Below are 15,857 nucleotides of genomic sequence, written 5' to 3'. Positions count from 1 at the left end.
CTAGTAACCTTAAAAAAACGGCTCTTTTGAACGGCTCTTTTGAACGGCTCTTTGAAAGGAACGGAGCCATAAGATCCGGCTCCCTTCAAAGAGCCATAATTCCCATCACTACTATCAAGCCCTCAAACAGCGAGTCTGCATCGGTGCTGACTTGAGACCGGTCTCTACCTGACCGGAGTCACGCTGTGTGTGTCCGTCAGGAAACACGCTGTTAAAAAGTAGTTCCAGCAAACATCCACTGATAAATTGCGATGTTAACAACCTCATGATAGCGTGTCTGACTGAGGTCGGAAGGTAAACAGAAGCATACAGCGGAAGCGGAAGTTTTTTTTCTTCTTCTCTCGGTTTTTTGGCGGATTGCAACTTTAAGGTGCATACCGCCACCTACTGTACTCGCCGTGAAGTTGTTTGCGGCCTGCCAGGAAAAGCTAAGCAGAAGAAGAAGAAGTGACGTCAGCGGCTCATTTGCCTAATCCACCCCCAGGAACTCATTTTGGTGTGAACGCGATCTGCTTTAGTTCGTCAGAACTAAAAGAACTCTCATGAACTAAAGTTCTCAGGAACTACTGTGGGAAAAGTACTTGGTGTGAACGCGCCTATTGTGATTAGCTAATTAGTGCAATTTGACACACATAAAACCCAATGGATGTTTTTACCCTTTTCTATTCTCGGTTGTATACTTTAATCTAACATTCTATATTTAGCACTTTTCATCTTTTTAACACTTTTCTAATTATTAAAACTGCTTCAGCTGCTTTTTCTTGCATTTTCAACTTTTATCTTCTGATTCATACTCCATTCAAACTTTTCCTTTTTCATCTTTTTCAATCATTAGGAGTTGTATAAAATGTTTAAACATTATGGTTACTATTCAACTTTTCATTGATATATATGCTAATTAATCCTATCCCCACTTATCCGACAACTTTATCCCTTTCTTACACATTTAAGCCAGCCATGCAGTGAACTTTCATCTTTTCAGAGTCCTGCATTTGGGCTTCAACAATATTTATTGTGTCTCTTTGGTTTTGTATTATTCTTCCTAGCTATTTTCTTTTTATCCGCAAGGCTTCTGTCCTAACAATATTTCCTTTTCTCTCTGTAGGGTTTGATATGAAAGGTACCTAATAGTGTCAACCCAAATATTGCTGTCCAAGCCCTGATGCTCCCCTCATGTTCACTCCATAGCTTACGGATGCATTCTGCAGCTCAAGACTTTAGCCCACTGTTGGCGGTGTGTGTGTGTGTGTGTGTGTGTGTGTGTGTGTGTGTGTGTGTGTGTGTGTGTGTGTGTGTGTGTGTGTGTGTGTGTGTGTGTGTGTGTGTGTGTGTGTGTGTGTGTGTGTGTGTGTGTGTGTGTGTGTGTGTGTGTGTGTGTCATCTGGAAGAGAGTGCTATAGCATAAACAAAGCCTCGAACATCTGTGCCTTTTAGAGATTAGTCTAAATATATGATACAATGTTAGCTTGCAGAATAGGAGGAGATTATCAAGGGTCTTTTTTTTATTGCGGTGTTGAATGTGGTTGTTTAGGGGGATATAAGCAGCGGAGGATGAAACTACATTAATATAAATCTGAAAAAGAACATGTATTTTATGTGGGCAGATGATGAAAAAGAGAAAAAAACAACAACCACTACATCAAGTGGTTCAAATGCCAACCACCTGAAATGAAGCCATGCCAATATGCTTGATTTATGATTGAAAGGGCAGGTGCTGCCAAGGACATTCAATCACCAAGAGTTTTGGTTTTGGATGAAGAAATTAAAGTGTTTTCCTTCCAACTCTTCGACATGTTCAGACTTTGTTTTAACTAGATGAGCACAGTCAGAAATACTGCTACTTAGAATATTAACACCAGCACACCAGAGCCATACATGATGTGAACTCTTACTGTGTTCATAAGTAGAGGTTTATTCTCTCTGGTATTTCTTAAAGTCCCAGTTCAATGAAAAGGTCAAGCCACTGGCATTTTGTTGTGGCTGGGTGTTTCCCTCTCACTCTCACACTTACAATCAAACGCATGCAACATCATATTTCTCATTGTGGATTAAAGAAAAGGCTTGAAACTTATACCAGAAAGATCACACCTTCATGACTGGCATACCCTGACTTGCACTTGGTTGGGTGGAAGAAAGAAAATACACCATCTAGTGGATAGCCACTATATGTACAATCTTTTTGAACACTGTAACTTTAGTCTGTCATATTTGACTCTGTTAAAAGGAACATCTCGTGCATTTATGGTGCTTGCTGTAACCAAATTTGATTATGTGTAACAAGCTGAGACTGTGAACGCAAATGCCCACGATATGTGTCTCATCAACCACATTTATTGCACACATGTTAGGCCAGGGAGAACTTCTCTAGATCTGATACAGGAAATACGCACCAGTGCTGCTTGGAACCGACAGTTTCCTGTTCATTGTATGAACAGTTGTGGGATATTTTAACCTCGTCAATACTGTAAAGATGTACAATGAGAGTAATCAATAATAAACTGGTGAAAGCAAACAGAGTTGTCTTAGTAGTTCTTCATACAAGCTTGTAGGTACAGGTCTTGCAAAATACAAAGTGGTTTGCAGGAGTGGACACAGAGGCAAATGTGTGTGTGTGTGATTTATAGAGGACTGTTGCTGTGCAAAAGGAAAGAGATAACACCTTCTCCTAACTGTTGTCTTACTATGCTCTCATAAGGAACAAGAGCCTTATTGTTCGAGTACGACCTTGGCAGGAAGCTACCGTGTGAACAACAGGTTGAGCTGACCTAACAATTTCTCAGTATAATATCATAATTTGGTTTTACCATATAAAGTAATATAAGAAATTGCCACTACACATGTTAGGCCAGGGAGAACTTCTCTAGATCTGATACAGGAAATACGCCCCAGGGCTGCTTGGAACCGACAGTTTCCTGTTCATTGTATGCACATCCGTACCACACACACACACACCCAGTGTTGGTTATGCACAAAAAATACGAGCAAAAGAATTAGGCCAACTTTCTTTTAAGTCCCAAAATGATGTGCTATTAGGGTCACTGAGGTTGACAGTAGTGTTGTCCTTTGAGAGCAATGCACCTTAGTTAGGTCACCATTATTTATAACGTTTTAGCAATCATCTTTCTTCTATATCACTCTCAGTTGGCATCCCAGCAGGGTCGTATACTTGAGTATCAGCTTCTCTTTCTTTGGGGAGGCTTATTGCACCATTGCTAGAGCTGTCCATGCTGTAATCCAGTGTCTTCTGATTTTTATCCAGGTTTTCCAGGTCTGTATAAGACAAAAAGGATGAGATTATTAAGGAGGACTTCTGTACTTCTGACTTTTGAACACTTTTGTAAACATAAAAACGGTTATGCAGTACCACATCTAATGTTCAATACTTATGTGAAATGTAGGCTTTATTTTTGTATGTATTTCTATAATCTGCTTCCATTACCGGCCTTTTCAATACTTTTATATCTTAACTTGCTTTTAAAATGATGTTACTTTACTCTGTTTGTTTTTTCCTTATAACATGTGCCAATCTTTTTAATTTGATTGGTAAGTACTCTTTTTCCTTTGGCCTTTTATCTGTACATTGCTGATGTGACCACGTAAACTTCCCCGCTTTGGGACGAATAAAGGCTTTCTGATTCTGACTTGACGTCCCACATATATGAAATAAATAGCTGGGGGGAGTTTTCAAGAACCACATATTTCACAAGAGGAAACAGTTGGTTGAAAACAACATTCAACAGATATGAGGTTAAACTTTGGGCAAAGACCAGGCTCAATGTATCCTTGTGTTACTGGCCCAAAGTTAAGTTGTTGGTTGTGTTGTACATTACTTACAATTGAGCACAGTCTTGTTGACGAGGGTATAACCTCGTTCAGGGTTACTGCTCAGGTCAATTTGGTAGTAGAACCTCACTTCCGGAGGACACTGAGAGCGGGACAGGTTCTGAAGCAGGGGGATGATCCGATTAGACATAGGCCCCTCAGCTAGAGCCTGATGCATGATATACTTGCACCATCCATCCTGCAAGAAGTCTGGAGTGATAAGAAGAGCCCTTAAGTGGCTGTTCTGCATCGCCTGGCAAAACTCTGTGGCAATTGCACCTCCTGGACAGGCGTCTCTCTGCATAAGAAAGCACCTTAGACTGCGGGGAGAAGCCTCCAGGAAAGAGACCAGGCGGAAAGCCTCCTCAATGTCACTTTGGAAAGAGCTGTTACACACAAACACGTCATACTCTCGACTCCATCGTCGTGAACTCGGAGCAGAATGTGGCTGCTGAGGTTTTGAAGGGGCTGTCCCCAGTGATGATGATGACAGAGAACAGCATGGGGATATAGATGAAGAGGATTCACGGCTGACAGAACACACTGACTTTTTTGGCACATGTGCCTCTTGTTCATGTTGTGCTGATGAAGTTACTCTTGATTTAACGATTTTCCGGAACCATCCTTAAACGAGAAAGAAAAATATGTTGATTTCCATGAGTTCTCCCTAGTCCACTTAAAAACCACAAAGTCTGATAACAATTACAATTAAAAGTTATGTGGATCATTTAGGACATTTTCTGTCCCACCTATGACATTTCAAATAATCCATGCCCAAAATGCTAAAACATGCACTTATTGTGTTAAATATACTTGTCCTTAGACATAATGTAAATAAAGTTGTAGAATAAGTGGTTTCAAAATATTATTTAAAATATCTAATAGCTCCCAAGCACCCCCTAAAATGGCATTTAGATATATAAAAAAATAACATTTAAAAAAAATTGTATTGACTTATTTTGCTATTATTTTGTGGAGATGGGTCTCCTGTAATGGTCAAAGCAATTTGTTAAATCATAAACATATTTTGAATAACAGTAACTTTACACTGAAGGTATATCCCACAACATGCGTGCCATCCTGACACAGAAACCTCTTTAGCTTGGCGGACACAGAGGAAATTACATCAGACCAAGGTAAGTCTCGTTTATTTGTTCTTATCTTTTGAGTCTTGAATGAGTGTGGCATTATATCCAATGCAGAATTGCATTTCGTGCAATTCAACCTTAATTAAAATTACATTTCATGTATAATTTAGCATAGCACTGACAATGTTTCTCTACAATAAACTTACAATTGATTTCTGTTGAGTTCTAGCCTGAGTTCTAGCACACCATTGAGCGCTGATGAAAGCAACAAATAAAACATCTAATAAAAGGTGTACTTTGATGCCTGATTGATTGTTATGCTTTACTATCTGTGTTTCTTAAATACATAACAGAAAACTATAAAATAAAGGGATTTCATTTTCAAAAGTTTTGATGTCTAAATTGTCCTCCAATCCTGGAATGACCCATAAGAAAGTTACAGATTTAACAGTATTTACACTGATAAAGATAACGTTTGCATGAGAAATAAATGACTTAACTTACCATGCATGTTGTTAACTACATCCTGTATGCTCAATACCTCCACAAAATCCTTGCAGTAAAAGATTGTTTAAAGATGTCATTACTTAAAAAGATTTCCACTGACCCATACACGCGTTACTCAGAGATGATAACTGTACCAACAATGTGAAATGATCAAATGACAGCAACAGAAAGTAACAAAGAGAGAGGAAACCGGCTGTCGAGTTTCACTGACATCACCAAAAGAAAAGAGGAAGTTGGTTACTGCTGAAAGAAAACCCTCAGCATGTTCACTCAAATTGCAAATGCAAAGTGTGCTAAACGTTATACTCCATTAAGCACGTAGTTAACTCTTTAAAAGCAAGCAATTTAATATAGCAGATTTTCTAGAAAAAGAACATTTCCTTAGCTAGATTAACACTAGTTTGTGATGTGAATGTTAATATACTATTATTCTATTACTATTAACACGAATTAAGAGGAAGGACAGCATCAACCGTTGTAATCCACAACTTAAAACGACGGAAGCTAATGTCAAATCCCTTTTCCTCCCACAATGTATGTGTTTGGGTGTGTGTGTCTAGTGTGTGTCTGTGGTTTTATTTACATTTACATATTTTATAATCTTGACCTAATACTTTCTGTTTTGTAGAAAAAGATACAAAAAAAGACATGTGTAAGTACAAGAACATTGACATTTACCAAACAATCACCATACACACAGCTGAACATTTGCTGCGGTTACATTTTTTTGTGTAAGATTAGATACAATCGAGGCAATGATGTCATGCAGTCAAATGAAGGAAGTATGAAGCAAGCTGGCATAATATTAGATTTACAAAAAACATCCTTTGCAATAGTACCCCCTGGCACACCATTAGCAACCACTTCTCACTTTCAGTTAAAAGGCTAATGTCCTCTAACCTGCCATGTGTAAGGAACTGGTTCAATCAAAACCGCAGTAGCATTTCAACATGAAAGTAAAAGAGAAGTGAAATAAATGTCCCTGTTCCCAGAGACAAGAAAAAACTGGGGAATGTATTCCTGTTTTTAGTGACAGTATCAATTTATACTGTCAGAGTATTACCTACAAAGGAGTCCTGCCTTGAAATGTTGGTTGTTGAATAAAGGGAAGTGATATTCAAAAAGTGTGATTTTGAAATAAAAAGTAGGCTACTCAATGCAGAAAAAATGGACGCTGTTTGTACACTATAACGTGTAGCCTATATGGTTTAGCCTATTAAAACTAATTTAATTAATCTATGCCTACTTATGGATTACTGTGGTTTAGTTTAATGTACACATCTGATCATATCTTTTGTATTTTCAATAAATCTTGATCAGCTAGATAAATTAGGGCAAAATAAACAACATTTCCATCTGAAATATAGGAGAAAGTAGCAGCAAATAGCAATACTGTAGGAAATGTGTATTTAAAGTCAAATGATACATTAAATGTTACATTAAATGTTTTTGTTGTTGTTAATTAACTTAGTGCACTGGTTTGAGTTTGTTTTACTCCTTCTACAGCTTTAAGTTGCATTTACCGCCACCTTTTTGAATGGAGTGTGGGTCAGCACGGTATAACCGGTATAACCCTAAATCCTTAATATAATTCCTGTTCTTTTTAAAAAACCTAAACACTGCCCTGTAGCCTATGTTACATCCCCTGAACTCCTTTGCAAAATCTCTATTATATTTAATTCTGTATGGTTTTTGTTCAGTGCTTTGCTTTCTTTAGTGATAAACGGTCTTGGTATCTTGGACATAGCAACACAAAAAAATGTGCTCAACTGTTTCGTCATTGTCACAATATTCACATTATCCTGATGTCTGTTTTTTAATTATGAATAATGTGCTATTTAGCCCTGTGTGACCCAATCTTGATTTTTTTTAAAGAGAGGGAAACAATTTTATTCAGCTATAAGATACATAGTGCATGCTACGGAATAGTAGAAAGTAGCAGCAAATAGCAATACTTACCTGAAGGAAAATATAAGTAATGAAATGTGTATTTAAAGCAAAACGATTAATTAAATGTGTTTCTTTTGAAATGTTCTTAGTGCACTGTTCTGATTTTCTTTATGAGAGGGAAAGGTTTAACCTCTCTCCTCGTCTAACGATTCGCAAAAAAAACTGCGCATGCGTGTTCTTCGATGGTCAAACGTCACCGGAAGTGCGCGTCACTTCCTAGTGCTGCATCTGACGTGTCTAAAACAGTTTTGCTCTGGTGGTGGATTTTACTCGTGGGGGATTTATTATCTATCGTACTGATATCTGGTAAGAAGTAATTGTTTGACAATCAAACACCGGCCCTGTAAAGACTCATTTAACAACTCATTTATCGCTGAGCTTCTGTTTAACCCTTTTTGTCCGTATATGTTTCTTTGATCCAGAGACAAGGTGGCAAGATGCTAGATTTCTTCACCATCTTCAGCAAAGGGGGGATAGTGTTGTGGTGTTTTCAGGGAGCCGGGGTCACCGAATCCTTCACCGGGCCTGTCAACGCTCTGATCCGCTCCGTAATCCTTCAGGTGGGACAACAGGCTGCTCAAAACCCTCTGACAGTTCTCTGTTATGGCTTGGACTGCTAATGCTCATGCTAGCAAACGTTAGCTTATTGCGCAACGTTCGTGTTCTAAAACGTTTAGCTACTTTGATTGTGTGCTTACGTACCATATTTTGGTGACCAGGTGTCCTGCTTTGTGTGGGACTGAACTGCATTTTCATCATTTGTCCCCCATCCTTCAAATTGAGACCATGTCCCTTATTTAATAGGAACGATAGTCGCCCGTATAAAACTCGGTTTTTACTCTGGTTGCCAGCTGTGAACCAGGAAATGTTGTTGTAAAACTGCCATTGTCCATCCTGAAAATGTCAGAAATGGATCCAGCATCCTAAATAACACCATTAACACTCCAAAATTGTCCAAATCGGCCAAGCCATTTCATAACTATTGTCAACATAGGCTATCATGCTAAATAACGCAATTTATTCTTATTGACCAACATATAGTTGGCATCCGGCAGATTCTATGTGCTAGGGACCCGTACTATACATTTCTAATCTGCAACATATGTTATTTAAATCTAAACTACGTCTGTGCACATGTGGCTTGTTGGCACCTGGTCACCGTCACCATATGTGCATATCATAATCAGCATGTAACAAAGAATCGTAAGTTGAATGTTGACATAATTAGTGCTAGAGAGACTTATTTAGCGTTGTTATGGAGACGCAACAGGCTAGCTATAGTAGAAACGAGATGTGTGTGTGTGTGTAGCTGCTGTTGACATGTCAACGATGTTTGTTATGTTACAGGAGCGCAGTGGGAACAATTCATACACCCATGAGGCCCTGAATCTGAAATACAAACTCGACAATGAGTTTGAGTTGATTTTTGTGGTAAGCCTCTCACCTCTACACTACATAAACGACATTAAAACACAATTTAGGTGTTCAAATCTGCAACATATGTTCATTTTGTTTTTAGTTCTACATACGTGAGATCACTCTTCTCTTTCCCTTGTCTCTGTCCAGGTGGGTTTTCAAAAGATCCTGACGCTGACGTATGTGGACAAGTTCATAGATGACGTTCAGCTCCATTTTAGGGATCGTTATAAGAATGAGCTGGAGCAAAAGGGGCCCTTGAAGCTAATCCAAAACAACTTTGGATTTGAAGATGACTTCTCAATGCTTCTTAGGTAAAGACATACATTTTTGCAATTTATATTGTGTGCCTGCTGTGGCAAACAAAAGTGTATATTTAAATATGGTGAAGATGCTTCATTAGCCAGTCATGGCTTTGTCTTGCACATTCTGATATGCATTACATGTTTACAACCAGGGATGCGGAGAAGAGCAGCAAAGCTCGGAGCCAGGGCAACATGCGGACCTTTGTTCAGTCCGAGAAATCCCAAAAAACTGTGAAGTCAATGATTGAGACCAAGGGTGGGGAAAAAGTCAAGGAACAGGGTGGCAAGAAGAATAAAAATGCCAAAAAGGAGGGTAAGTGATTTCAGAAGGCTTTGTTGTCCTAACAAAAATTGACATGAATGAAATCTCACTGCTGACTTATTTTGTTATAACAATCTTTTCCAGCTCCTGCAGCTGAGCCTGTCAAAGTGGATCCAGCTAAGGCTGGGCAGAAGACGGTTGAAAATGGTGATCAGGGCTTGACTTCTGAGGAGATCATGCAGAACAGGGAGAAGTTATTTCGCAAGCGCACAGCCGTACCTACTGAAAAACCCATGTAAGAGAAAATACATTCATAAATATCAAGCAAGATATAGTATCATTTAATGTGCTTTGCAGACTTGCCAACAGCAGTGTATTAAGTCTGTGTCAGTTCCATTTCAGCAATATGAAAAGTATTGATCCCAAAATGTATTATTAAAAGGGACACTCCTTAACTTTAATAGGTTCAAGGTTCTTTATTGTCAAACTAACATAGCTACAGAGTAATTATGTCGTTGAAAATCTTAGGTCACAGGCTTCTCCAACAATGCAACACAATAATACAGATAAGCAGACAATATTAAAACAATATTAAAGTATATTATATTAAAAGTAATACAAAAAAGAAAATTAGTTTTAAAAAAGTGAGAAAAAAACGTGGAATAGTGCAATACGAGTCTATAGACAAGTTATTGGAATGATATATTAGATAATAGATAAATAATTACTAAGTAGCAGATGAATGTTATGAAATTGTTTCAGCAGTTCAGTTGTTTAACAGTCTTATTGCCTGCGGGATGAAGCTGTCTCTGAATCTGGTTGTTTTTGTCCGGATGCTGCGGTAACGCCTGCCAGACAGCAGCAGACTGAACAGTTTGTGGCTGGGGTGATGGGGGTCTTTTATAATCCTGAGGGATTTCTATTTATGATAGACAAGTACTTATGATATTTATGATTGTGTCAGGAGAAAGAAAATGCATGTTACCTACCTTGTTATTGCTTTGCTTGCCTTCCATAGAGCCAGAAACATTGTTCAATAGCTAGGAGATTATGTCAGTCACCTAGTTAAAAATGAATCTTATTGCTTCTTTTTTAATGAGCTAATATTCTGTCATCCTGCTCACAGTAAATCTCCAAAGCCTCAGAAGCCTAGGGAGAAACAGATGCGTGTTTGGCACAACGGTGGCAAAGGCACCACCAAGGAGCCTTTGCTGGACTACAGCGGAAGGAATGGAGATGGATCCTCCAATGGCGATCAGAGCCAGGAAGCACAAAGGGACCCGGTAAATCATGTGGACAAGTTCACACTCCGCCCCAAAGATGTCTCCAGTCAAAGAGACATCTGTGTTAGTCACATTGAAGATGTTAAATGAATTCCTCCTTTTTGAATGTGTCTTAGGAGATGCAGCTGAACTCCATGAAGGGAGACCTGCTGTCTGTGGACTGTGAGTCCAGCGAGGAAGAGGAAGAGGAGGAAGAGGAGAAAGAGGAGAAAGAGGAGAGAGTGGTTGTCAATCAAACAATCAAGACGAGGTAAGAGTTATTTTTGATTGCCTCATTTTCAAACTCATCTGTCCAAACAGTATAAATAAAATAGAAACAATGCCTTAACTAATCCCAAAGGATGTCTTCTCTAACTACCGCAAGAGAAAAAACAATCAATAAACTATTCAAGTTAGAAATAAAATCAATATAAATAATAGTAAATTCTTTTGTTTTTCAGCTCCAAGAAGAGTGGCGGTTTTGGGGGCATGTTCGGGATGCTCAAGGGCCTCGTGGGCTCCAAGAGCCTGACCCGGGAGGACATGGAGCCAGTTCTGGAGAAGATGAAGGACCACCTCATCGGTACGACATCACATATCTCTCAATTGCCCCTTTCCTTTTCTTCAACATTTAAAATGAACTTTTCTGTTATTCATTCTTCTCATAATCCTATAGCAAAGAATGTAGCAGCCGACATCTCCTCCAAGCTCTGTGACTCTGTAGCCATCAAACTGGAGGGCAAAGTCATGGGCACATTCACCAGTAAGTAACCTTCTCACCATCCTCTCCCCACTTCCTTTAAAAATCATTTAGTTTCAATGCAATGTACGTGTCCTTCTCTGAGCGCACCATGCTGGGAAAAGTAATGTGATTACAGTAATGGTGCTCCACATAATCGTCTTGATGATTACTGCAGTAAATGGATTAAAACCGGAACTTTCCCCTCTCTGGTGCTCTCACCTCAGCCGAACTATAATTATGTAGTATAACTATATGATATAGTTTGTGTCACTAAATATGAAGGGGGGATCTAAGCACAACTTTAATGTGTGTGTGTTTCTGTGTAGCTGTGGCCTCTACTGTAAAGCAGGCCTTGCAGGGCTCTCTGGTGCAGATCCTGCAGCCCAAGCGGAGGGTGGATATTCTGAGAGATGTGATGGATGCGCAGAGCCAGCGGAGGCCTTTTGTCATCACTTTCTGTGGGGTCAACGGGGTGGGGAAGTCCACCAACCTGGCCAAGGTGAGTTTTCAGTGTTAGAAGGGTAATTACTCCAATTAGACCATTTCCTGTAGGAGCCTCTATGTTTGCTGACACAGATAACTAGTTCTAGGCTCAGGGGTTTACTGGGTAGGTTTGGCATTGTTTTGTAAGAGGTCATGTCAATCTCTATGTTAGGAGAACATGTTTAAACATGCCTGCCATCTAAAGGGAACACCCAAGAGCACTTGGAGGCTCTTGGGTGTTCCCTTTAGATGACATAGTAATTATGTTAATTACAAATAAACAGCATAACAAAATCCCAATTCAGTTTGGGAAATTGTTAACGTGCATAACACAGTGGATTCAAATAGCTGTTTTAACCCAGATATACTAGTGTAGTGTTCAATCATTGTTGATGGCCTACAGGTAAACCACACTAAAGTGAATACTTAAATAATTTCCGAATTATGTCAAGGAGATAAGTATAATGCTATGATATTAAATAACTTAATATTATAGGTCATGTGCAGTCATATGCTTTTTGCTTTTCGATAGCAGTCATTTTAACTTGTCATGCCGGAAGCTTCAGGAGGAACAAAAAACGTTTTTGCAGTTTTTGTTCCTTTTTTGCATTTATTTTTGGAAACTGATGTTGTTAAAGTGATATTTGATATATAGTATTAAGATTAGGAATACAAAAATGAAACTTAACTAATGCACACAAAGGAATTCCATATCTCTTCTGGCTTAAATATCACTATCCTTCTGGTTACTTAAAGTATATTCAGCATCATTAAGCATTTAAAACAACCTTACATTTCTTACAACCCTGAATTCAAATTGTCTTCTGTGAAAAAAGTGAATTGATTATTGTATTTTTTTCGCAGCGCAAGTTGTAGCCATATTTTCTTCAGCGTTCATTTGTTGCATTGAAACGTGCCCACACTGTGTCCCACACTGTGTCCCCACACATGTTCATGTAAATCTAACCCCTGTTCCTCCAGATCTCCTTCTGGCTGATAGAGAACGGTTTCACTGTGCTGATCGCGGCCTGTGACACGTTCCGAGCCGGAGCCGTGGAGCAGCTGCGCACTCACCAGCGCCGCCTGAACTCTCTGCACCCCCCCGAGCAGCACGGGGGCCGCCCCGTGGTCCAGCTCTATGAGAAGGGCTACGGGAAGGATGCTGCTGGGATCGCCATGGAGGCCATTGCCTATGGTAAAATATCTATTTCCTAACAATTTGGATGAATAACAAATTGCGATTATCCTTTTGTTATGCTTCACAGTATTGGAAGGATTAATTTCTTTTGCAAGATTACTTTTATTATCATTGGATATATATGTTAATCTGATCAAGGTGTATTTTATTTTGTTAAGTCTGAAGTAAATGGCCAGGATATCTCTGCAGCTCCAAAATACATTCATAATTTAACACTTATTTAGCCTTTAAAATATGGACTAGCCCATTTTGCGATTTTGATAAATTACGCTTCTGTATTCCTAGCTGTTAAGCTTTTGTTCCTTGTTGATTTCACATGCCATTCCCATTAAGCATGAATGCCACCTAAATGGTCAAATAACATGTACTCCAACTCTTCAGCCCGCAACCAGACTTTCGACGTGGTGCTGGTGGACACTGCTGGGCGTATGCAGGACAACACGCCCCTGATGACAGCGCTGGCCAAACTCATCGCGATCAACATGCCCGACCTAGTACTGTTTGTTGGAGAGGCTCTGGTTGGCAATGAGGCAGTTGACCAGCTGGTAAGAACACACACGTTGGATTAAAATGTGGAAAGCAGTATATTAATTCCCTTTATTACGTTAGATTTAGTTTCATGCACAGACTGAAGGCTTAGTTTCAGCTCACCCTTAATCAACAACACTAAGAGTGGTGCTTTAGTATTTGGAAAATAGCTCGAAATAAGGTCTTTGGAAAACAAACCTGTTTGATAAATGCACGTTTTGTAAAGTAGGGTAGACATGTGGATATTATCCGGCTGAACAAAACGTGCACTTATCTAACAGGTTCGTTTTCGTGTTGCTTTTTTAAAAACTCTCCAGCAGAGGGCAGTGTTGCTCCAGTCATCTGTTATCATGTGGACAGATGTTTACTCAGCTGTCACCAGTTTTTCCACGAGAGACTCATTTTTCCTTTCCCCGTGTCTTCAGGTTAAGTTCAACCAGGCTCTGGCCGACCACTCCATGTCTGAAAAGCCTCGCCTCATTGATGGGATTGTTCTCACTAAGTTTGACACCATCGATGACAAGGTATGTGATAATGGAGATTTGTAGACTGACCTGTAAGTTACTTCACAAGAGCTCCCTCAACAAAAAAAGTGCAATATTGCAGTATATAAGCTTTGTGGCAAACACACGTTTATGATACTTACACGTTTGTTCAGCAGGATAGTCTCCACATATTAACACCACTTTAATTCTTGAAGCGTGAACGCGATCGGCAGAAGTAAAAAGCTCATGTTATGTTATAAACAAACTGCATCATGGCTGCACGTCAACACCGCTAGGCTAAAGGCGTCTAATTTTCAGCGTGATGACATTTAGTAGTGTCTTTTAGTCATTTGCTAGCAACTGCTGTTTCTATGACACATAGGAGCTTTGGGCATTTAAGAGTTGGGTATTTACTGATGTATAACACAATGTGAAAATCTGTTCAGCTTGTGTAAACCACAGACCAAAAGCCTTTTTTAAAGTGGAATCGGAAGTGGTACAATTCTGACTCATTACTGCAAAACTATTTCTATCTGGCTTTAACCATGTGATGTGTGTGAAGTTTTTAAAGTGTCACACTCATGTGTCATCCTTCCTCCTTCACAGGTGGGTGCTGCCATCTCCATGACTTACATCACAGGCCAGCCCATTGTGTTTGTGGGCACCGGGCAGACCTACAACGACCTGCGCAGCCTGAACGCCCGCGCCGTGGTCAGCGCCCTGATGAAGGCCTGAGAGGCTGCATGATCCACTGTGTAACTCATCGTCGCAACAACGCCAACAAAAACCTTTCTGCCACAGCCGTGAGATGTCCACCCCTGCTAACCTGCGTTCGTCATCCCCTCTCTCTACTTTGCACCAAATGAACTCATGTCATGCACAGGACTTTATTTTCCCGGTAAAGTGTGCACATTGAAAGACGGAACATTTTTGCAACAAATCCAGAGGGGCCTCTCCATGAGTAATTCTAAACTTTCGGGCCGATAATAAAAAGCTAAAACAATGGTCCCATCCAAGTGACATTCTAAATGGACCTCGGCTGTAAAATGTCATCAGTTTACTGCGTAATTCAGTAAAGAAAAAATTAAACTTTACCTGGCGTTTTGTCAGTCAGTTTTCCCCGCTTCATGTAAATGAGGTCAGGTCGTGAAGGCTTGTTGACGTGACATTTCAGCAGCTGCCTGTGCCTGAGGAAAGCTTAGTGACCATAGTGCCTATCTGTCTCTTTAGTTACCACTTTCACTACATGGGGGGTGGTGTAAATTAATATAACAATGGCAGTCAGAAACCACCATCCAGAGGGGTCTCGTTCTGTACAACATACAGATGGTGTGCATGGATATCAGAACTTGTGAAGTTAGTAGATGTTGTACTCTGTCAAAAATGGAAATCACAACTAGCAGCTGCGGTACAATAGTTCTGGACTGATTGTTCTATGAAAGTTATCTCCCAGAGCTCTTTACCCACCTAACATTTTAATGACTAAATGGACACATTGATTCCTCAGTTCATAAATGATGAAAAATATATTTTGTATTTTATCTCTGTAGAGGTTTTCCCATTGATTTTCAGACTTGTGTGGTCTGTTGAAGTTATACACGCCTTCTTATTTATGTTTCCCCCCCTCTGATTTACTTCTTCTTGTAAGAGGAAATATAAGTCTTAAAAATCTCTAGCCCCCCCCTCCCTTTAATTTGCAGTAGTGCAATATGAGAGAATTGACAATTTGAGCTAATTTATGAGAATGTAAACATTTCTAAATAAAGCTGCTATATGCTATAACAGCCAGTGGAACTTTTTCTGTCTTAT

General features: G+C 39.6%; 2 protein-coding genes across 2 annotated transcripts; one reads left to right on the top strand and one right to left on the bottom strand.

Moving 5' to 3' along the window:
• Positions 1 to 2,315: 2,315 nt before the first annotated feature.
• Positions 2,316 to 5,618, bottom strand: LOC117470132 (toll/interleukin-1 receptor domain-containing adapter protein-like). The gene is made up of 3 exons (XM_034114698.1): positions 5,415 to 5,618; positions 3,835 to 4,446; positions 2,316 to 3,270 (listed from the first exon to the last, which is right to left on the bottom strand). Exons 1-3 carry the CDS (start codon positions 5,419 to 5,421, stop codon positions 3,116 to 3,118), a joined length of 774 nt encoding a protein of 257 aa, XP_033970589.1. The 5' UTR covers positions 5,422 to 5,618; the 3' UTR covers positions 2,316 to 3,115.
• A 1,968-nt stretch (positions 5,619 to 7,586) lies between these two features.
• On the top strand, positions 7,587 to 15,829 carry srpra (SRP receptor subunit alpha). Its single transcript, XM_034114858.1, has 15 exons — positions 7,587 to 7,673; positions 7,790 to 7,927; positions 8,715 to 8,798; positions 8,934 to 9,097; positions 9,241 to 9,401; positions 9,495 to 9,645; positions 10,477 to 10,633; positions 10,750 to 10,883; positions 11,074 to 11,195; positions 11,289 to 11,375; positions 11,681 to 11,853; positions 12,819 to 13,032; positions 13,417 to 13,580; positions 13,989 to 14,087; positions 14,655 to 15,829. The coding sequence occupies exons 2-15, from the start codon at positions 7,805 to 7,807 to the stop codon at positions 14,781 to 14,783; spliced, it is 1,962 nt and encodes a 653-aa protein (XP_033970749.1). The 5' UTR covers positions 7,587 to 7,673; positions 7,790 to 7,804; the 3' UTR covers positions 14,784 to 15,829.
• The last annotated feature ends 28 nt before the right edge of the window (positions 15,830 to 15,857 follow it).

The sequence above is a fragment of the Trematomus bernacchii genome, unplaced genomic scaffold, assembly GCF_902827165.1.
Source record: "Trematomus bernacchii unplaced genomic scaffold, fTreBer1.1, whole genome shotgun sequence".
Lineage (NCBI taxonomy): Eukaryota > Metazoa > Chordata > Actinopteri > Perciformes > Nototheniidae > Trematomus > Trematomus bernacchii.
Note: the sequence above shows the minus strand (reverse complement) of the source record. Positions and strands in the feature narration are given on the sequence as shown.